General features: G+C 36.1%; 1 protein-coding gene across 1 annotated transcript; it reads right to left on the reverse strand.

Moving 5' to 3' along the window:
- Window positions 1-2,786: 2,786 nt before the first annotated feature.
- On the reverse strand, window positions 2,787-8,233 carry Rae1 (ribonucleic acid export 1). Its single transcript, XM_088229428.1, has 4 exons — window positions 7,473-8,233; window positions 6,114-6,232; window positions 5,295-5,501; window positions 2,787-2,979 (listed from the first exon to the last, which is right to left on the reverse strand). The coding sequence occupies exons 1-4, from the start codon at window positions 7,618-7,620 to the stop codon at window positions 2,893-2,895; spliced, it is 561 nt and encodes a 186-aa protein (XP_088085554.1). The 5' UTR covers window positions 7,621-8,233; the 3' UTR covers window positions 2,787-2,892.
- Window position 8,234: the final 1 nt, after the last annotated feature.

Consider the following 8,234-nt stretch of genomic DNA (forward strand, 5'->3'; position numbering starts at 1 on the left):
TAAAAATTCTGAAAACGGAAATTGGGTGGAGATATACGAGGGGGTGCCCAAAAGAAACTAATATTTTAAAAATTAATTTATTATTTTTCAAAAAACCTTCGACAGCCTTTAAAGTACTCTCCATTAGAGCTAATGATCTTGTCCAATATTTTATTCCATTGTTGGAAACACTTTAAAAATTCATTTTCTGTGATGCTTGTCAGCGCCTACGTTGTTTTTTTCTTAACCTCAGCAGTGTTGGTAAAACGCTATCTTTTTTTACATTCAAAGAAACAAAAAGTAGTCATTTCACCTCTTTTTAAACGAGAAAACCACTGACACTTGAGTTTTCCTCCTAGGATCATGTTTGTAGGCTGTTGTTAACATTTCAAGAGTTTTTTGGAAGAGAAACCAAAACTTCTCGGACGTGCGCTTGCCATGGAAAAAAATTATAGGTACACAAAATAACTCATAAAAAAATCATACCAGTCAAACTAAATTGTTTCCAGCGACGACACTTAGAATTCTGACTGATAAAAGGTAGCTCTACATGATCATATCATATCTATGCAGAGCCCCATAGTACAAAAACTTTGCCTACCACAAGATTAATTTAGATTCGTCCGGGTACCCCCTCATATGTCCGCCTCGTTGTGTAGTGGTTGGCGCATTCGTCTACCATGCTCGTGGTACCGGGTTTGATTCCCGGCAGATTAAACACAAATTTTTGTTTGAAAGATGATTTTACACTACAGTATTTTATTGGAAGCACCTGAAGCGTAAGACTGATCACCCTACCTTCACGTAACTTATAATCGAGACATGCTTCACTTTGTGTACTAAAGCGTTAAGATTCTCAGCATTCAAGAGATTCTGCTAGCGAAGTTATCCCATAAATAATGCAGTTATTCAAATGATAATGTTTAGTAAGTACTGGTTTGGTTAATTTAGTAGTTCGGGCAGTCCAAAATTGCATTTTGAAATGTTTTCTTAACATTATAAATACACCGACATTTAATGAGGAAGTTCAGAGGTTTTTTAATCTTGAAAAAAATTATTAATAGACTATCACACTAAGCCAATTAAAAAAAAAAATGTATCGTATAGCAATGGTAAAACGATACATGACGTCACTAGTTCTCTTTAGTGAATTGTCCTGATTGGTGAGTTAGGATCCCGGAAACTGGAAATCTATCACAACACCCTATCATCGGTTGATTTAGAAGAACTTATGTTGTCATTTTAGTAGTTCATTTTTATTATTTTTTAAAAAGGTTTTCAAAAGAAACTTCGCAGTAAAATTTAATGTTTTAATTTTTGCCGTGTGCAAGAAAACATTTTTGTATCCGATTTCCCATAGCACTGAATTTCCTCATTCTACAGTGGAATCTGCGTATTGTGATCACTATGGGACTTTCAATAACAATTAACCAGTTGATGACATTAAGCAGAGGATAAAAAAATATTCACGAACATTGCTAAACCAAAATCAACCTGGCTTCAACTTTTTTGTATTTCCCAGATCGGTCTCTCTTTCAATCTGTTTTGATTTGAAATTGGAGAAGTTTCTATACTTGATCTCTTTTTAAGATTTTGAATAAGAAATGTTGCAAAATTTTGAAGTACACAGCTGCATTCTGTTGACGCATTTTAGGCAACTAATTGAAGCACTTAAAATTTTTCCCCTTTTCTTGAAGAAATAAAACCCACACATTTTTCCCTTTTGTCTGCCATGATATGAAGGGCTCTTTATGGTGAACTTCACGTAGGGTTACACATCCAGAGATCACAGAATAAACTTTATATATAGTCAACAATATTTTGAGTTTGTCCAAATTTTTGTAGACAAGGACTGGATTCAACTCCCTGGGGAGCTGTTTATATTAACATATTACAACAGAGATGAAGAACATTTAAGAGAAGGTAATATAGAAGTCTAGGCATCTACAGGGCTTATGACTTGTCAATGGCTGGTTTAAGTGGCCACTTTACACACTGTAACATTCACAATTCTGCCCATATTTGAACATCTATATTCCTTCAATTCTTTCATATGTTGATGTTTGTGAAGTTAAAGAGCTGAAACCTTTATTTATGCGGGTGAGATTCATCTAACTGAATTATTTCACCTACATACTAGGAAACGCCTGAAAATGTTATTTTTTCAATTTCTATACTTCTTCATGGACCAGGTGGATTTATATATGTTGATAGATGTTCAAATATGGGCAGAATGGTGAATGTTATACAGTGTGTAAAGTAGCCACTTAAACCAGCCATTGATAGGTCATAAGCCCTGTAGATGCCTAGACTTCTATATTACCTTCTCTTAAATGTTATTTATCTCTGTTGTAATATGTTTATATATAGTCTTATTAGTTATGCTTCAGGTAAAAACCCATTTACGTACCTACTTTGTAAAACAAATAAAAGGAAAAATTAAAGTCTTAAAAGTTAAAACCAAAGCGGGTATTTCAAAAATATAAATTATAGCGGCTTTAAAACAACTTTAAAACTGTTTTGGGGTGGTAAAACAGAGGACTTTTTTTTTTTACACTAAACTGGCTAGAACACCCCAAGTCGCAAGGTGAAAAAAAGCCATAAAAAAAAAGAAAAGGAAAAAGTTTTTAAAAAAACACCGAACATTCTCATTGCATGAACTGAATGTCAGAGCGGAAGGGTCAAACCATCGGCATAAATTTGTTATAGAAGCTGGTAGCAAATTTGAATACATAAAATATAAAAAATCAATATGGAATATGAAGGAGAAATATTGTTTATCTAAATTATTGGACAAAACTACATTATTTGTGGGATGACCTATTTATTAGTGATAATTTTACAGTGGTTGGTAGATTATGACTGAATAATATAATATATATTAATTAGAATTAAGTGCGAGGTGGATGGTATTCATGAGGATGCTCTCGGCTTGAGTTCGTCGTAGCACGACCTCAGGAAGATGTAGTTTTTCTTGGATGGATTGTAGTGCTCGTAGCCCTGAAAAAAATAATGTCTATATTTAAAAAACTACTTAAAACACATTGATAAATCGACAATATTTGTATGAGTATACAATGTCCAAATGTTTGAAAACAAGGCTGAATTCCGCCTCTTAGGAAGCTATCAACTCTTACATATTTTGACTTTTACAAAGTTAAGGAAATACGGATGTTACAACACAGGCAGGATCGTGAATGTTACATTGTGTAAAATGGCCCCTTAAACCAGCTAATGACAGGTCGTAAGAACAACAAACCATACCGATTACCAACTACATGTCCGAAATGACCAAAAACTGACAAATTAACACATTGTTTTTTATTTTTTAGACACCAAAGTGAATGGGGTCTAAAAAGTTTCATTTTGAATCACATTGAACGTGAAAATTATTTTAAAAAATATTTCATACTTCTTTTGGCCCTCAACCGAGGTTTGAAGTTTATCAGTGTCTGAACATTTTGTAATTTATCTATATTGATAAAATAATTTTTTTGTTAGTAAAGATATAATTTAATCTCATTACAAATTCGAACACGTTTTACAACTACCAAAATGCAAAAAGTTTACACTCAGTTAAACTGATTCCGTTGAGCGCCTGGCTAATATTGACGAAAACAATGGCTCATTAAAACAATGCTACCCATTTCTCACAAAACAAAGTGCAACTCACGGGTGTGAAAAGGGTTTAGATGCTTATTTAATAAGGTTTAATGCACATTATAAAATTTGATTGTACTGATTTTCTTACCTAAATACGAAATGACAGCCAGTTTAGCGCAAAAAATCGACATTTTCGAAAACTTCAAGCTCTGGTTGAGGGCCTAAAGTAGTATGGAATATTTTTTTTGAAATTTTTCGCATTCCAAGTAAACCAAAAGGCATCTTTTTAGACCCCTCTTATTTCAAAATTCGGAAAAAAATAGTATCGGCCCACCCTAGTGTACATGAATCTAAGGGGAAAAAATCAGGCTTTTACAATAAATAACAAATTTAAATTTCAAATTCAAATATTCCGTTATTTTTTTTATCAAACCACATAAAAACGTATATCATCGGTGATACTGCAGTACCACGTAACCTGTTATTCTACAAAAATGTTTTACTGCAACATATATATTTATTAAAGGGACTGAGATCTGTTCGTTTTGATTTTGGATATTTTTACACTAAATAATGAGTTTTTCTGATACTACAGCATTTTTGTTGGTTGATTTACACAAACCCTCGCATCGTTTCTCCTTAAGAGAAGGCAGAGAGGAAAAATGCGTGAAAAATTTCAACGCTTATCAGTTCATGGTTTACCTCTTCGTTCTAATTCTCAAGGCACTCTCTTAATACCCATCCACAATTCCTCTTTCTTCTCTAACTCATATAGTGTCCATGCGGCTCGACTGTGGAATCATCTCCCATCCACCATCAAAGATGTTACTACATCATCTCTGTTTAAATCACGTCTGAAGAAACATCTCCTTTCTCTTCCTTAATCTCTCCTCCTTTTCTTTTTACCATTAAATAATAGTTTTGATTTCAGGTAATTTATTAAAAAAATACGTTTATTTCTATTTTTATATATTTTTAGCTTTTTAATCTTTTTTTTTCTATTGAATATGTTCTGTAACTTGAATTATAAAAGTGAAACTTTTATTTTATTGGTTGGTTGGAAGAAATTGCCATTTGGCAATAAGCTCGCCAATGTACAAATAACATTATGTACAAAAAGTTAAATAAATAAATAGAACGCTATTTCGCTCTGTCTGCTCTCGCTTCCTCTACATAATTATATCTTCTAATGCACACCCGCTGATTATTCCAACTTTCGACATGTCCATCTTCAAGTATTAGTTGGATTTGGTCATGTAATCTCGGTCTTTTTTGTTTTCTGCATCCATCAACATTTGCATTGTTAATCTTTTTAGCCGTTCTTTCGAAGTCCATTCACTCTACATGTCCGAACCAATCATGTTGGTTGATTAAAATCTTAAATAATATATTGACCGAAGGGTTTTTAAGTTCCCCTGAGAAAAAAAATCAATTGATAGCTACATGGTACTGCAGTATCACCGATGATAGACAGTTTCCTTGTAAAAGGAAATATTTGTGTTCTCATGATTTATTCAAAGATTTCAATTTTAGGAGTCATTTTAACGAGTTGTAAAAAACTCACTATTCGAAAATGTTTGTGGTAGGGCGGCGTTTGAACACCAAACCTCTGATCTGTGAATCTGTGACACTAACTACAGGACTACAGCTCGGGTCTGATATATAATTGACATCATAATAAATAGTGAGTGTGTGTGTGTGTGGGTGCTGACCTTAGACCAGTCGTAGCTGACGGCGTAGGCGAAGATCTGCCCGTTGCTGTTGAAGGCGCACTTTGTGATGCTCTGATCCATCTGCTCCGAGGACTTGAGCTTGGTGCGAGCGTCCTTGTCCCAGAAGGAGAACACCCCGTCCGAGCCCACGGTGGCTAGGGTGCCGTGCTCCGGATGGAACGCGATGTCGTTCACAGAGTAGATGTCCTGTGGAATGGTAAACAAGGAAGGTGAGGAGGTTGGCTTTACCGTTTAGGTGCCAGTTCAGGAAGGATATTCGTAAATGCCCGACGTCTTATCCATTCTGAATGCTTCTGGAGTAGCGCCTGCTAACGTCGCTCATTATTAACAATCTAATTTTTATATCAGTATTTCGGCCACGCCATTATATCTTAAAAAAATGTTTTATTTGTTTCGGTCATTACTGGGGTGAATACCGCGTCAGGTCTGCAATTTACGAGGCCACTCCCGGTGGATTAAAAAACATCCCAAACTCTAGGTTTTTATATTTGCCCAGACACAGAAAAAATTGTAATGTATGCTGGATATAGATTACAGCGTGTGCATGAAATAAATCCAGAATCTTGGACGAGTGTTTTTCACTCGATCACAATCAGGTAAAAAGCTGAGAGGAGAAAAGTCCGCCCTGTTGTGTAGTGGTTAGCACATTTGATTGCCATTCTTGGGTCCTGGATTCGATTTCCGGCAGGGTGGGCGTGAAATGTTGAATTTAAATGTTGTTTAAACTGCAATTATTTATTGGTCCTATGTTTAAAAAAAAAACATGCACTGTTCAAGGAAGTAAAAATAACAAAGTACCTGTGCTCCATTTTGGACACCATTAGAGCGATGACATTTGAATGTGAAGTTGTCCTTGGGGTTGGAAGAATTAACATATTGTACGGCCACTCTGCCTTCTATACTGCCGAGGGCAAAACCTGAAAAATTAAATAGTACTTATTTGATTCGAGTAGAGCATTTTATTGTCCGCCTCGACATAGCGCGTTTGACATGAAATCGTTAACTTGAATTGGGTTGTGGTCCCATGGCCAGTGTCGCTGACTCAAGGATCAGGGGTCAGAGGTTCGGAACTTGCTCTAGTACAACTTAATTGCTATATTCATATGTTGCCAATCCACCGGCCCATAGGCGCGTTTCGGACTGACAAGGGTTTTTTTTTTAAACAAGTGTACTTTGACATCAATTACAATTAACCTTTGAATGCTTACGGACACTTAATTGTGTCGGTGAGTGTAACAGTGTGACATTAATTTGTGTACCTGGACACTCAAACATCGACGGTAACGAGGCAGCTGACGAATTGGCAAGGCTGGAAGCTGAGACAGCCTCAATAGGCCCTGAGCCCTGCTGTGGGTTGCCCAAATGTGCTTCTCTTAACGAGCTTAGGTCATGGGCCAGGAAGCAGAGCGTAATGCCAAAGTACCTGGTCAGCACCGTGCGAAGGAACTGATAAAAGGGTACTAAAGGTTTGCCTTCGACTTAATAAAGCTCAGCCTCATCAAGTGAGGGCTATCACTAGAGCCCGCCTAGGGCACTGCAGATTGAACAAACACCGCGCTAGAATGAACCTTTCCGAAACTTCTAAATGTAGGTTTTGCAGTGCAGATGAGGAATCACCTATCCACATTCTGTGAGTGTGGTGATTTTCATTATAAAAGAAGCCTCATCTTTGGAGTATCACGGGTTAAACCTGAGGATGTTAAAGAGCTCGCTCCCTGCTTAATAGCCCGATACTTTACGGATTTGGGCTTGGAGGGGGGAGATTTAACAAAATGTAAACTCTCGCCTTCCACACAGTAGCCAGGCTCTTTATAGACCTGGGCTTGGACGGCGAGAACTATTCACGGGGACCTGTTATAACAGACCTTCACAGGTCACAATGACGTCGGGAGCCTGCATAGCACTGACCCCCACCTCTAAGAATAAGAATAAGTACTGATTAACAAGCTCGACTCACACACAGAAGGTTCCGGGTTCAATACACGGTGAGAACACATTAAAAATGTAATTTTAAAATTGATAAAAAAAGACTTTCGATGCATATAATTACACTCTGATGTATGAGACATGTTTCTTAGCTATCGATAACTGAGTCGAGTTGTGTTATCATTGTAATTTATTTTGTTTTCTGGATTACATTTTCTTATTACTACTAACCGGTAGGCTGTTTGGATGTCTTGTCTTTGAAGATGGCGATAGCCCTGTGTTGGTACTTGAGGGGGGAGTCTACTCGCTTGTACTCCTGGGGTTTCCCCTCCAGAGTGTAAAGGATGAGACCTCGGCCAGCCGTGCTGACCACCGCCATCGGGTAGTCCTACAAGGCCAAGAGCATATATTTCTCATTAGATTATTTGTAATATTACATGCAATCATTTATATTTTATATATACGGCTCACCTATGAAATTATTTGTATTCTATATATAGTCATTGTACTGGTATTTAAATTTTTCATTAAGATTTTGTTAAAATATACTTAAATATTTTGCCAATGTAAAATAACCTAATTTTCATTTTTGCCGTCAATAAAAAAATACACAATCATTACATACATAGTTTTACTAAAGTAACTTAAAAGATATTACCGGCGCAATGATGATTTTCTGAAGATATTTTTTCAACAGATAGATGTCGCTAATGCTCCCCATACTTCCATTCACGCTCGGTAATGTAATACTTAGCAGCTTTATCTCTGTTGAAAATACAGTAAAACCTCGTTTTGACATTCCTCAATTTTATGTTTTCCCGCTTTTTACACCGAAATGTTCAGGATCCATTTTGCTTCAAATATTCTCATACAAAAATCACCTCGGTTAACGTTTTTTACATTTTTCATCACCCCGGTTTTACATTTAAAAATTTCGGAATTCATTTGATGTGTCAAAAAACCCAATATTTGTAAAATTTTATTTTTTTAAAA

The sequence above is a fragment of the Micrasema longulum genome, unplaced genomic scaffold (genome assembly GCF_059751315.1).
Source record: "Micrasema longulum isolate JH-2025_06_02 unplaced genomic scaffold, ASM5975131v1 h1tg000669l, whole genome shotgun sequence".
NCBI lineage: Eukaryota > Metazoa > Arthropoda > Insecta > Trichoptera > Brachycentridae > Micrasema > Micrasema longulum.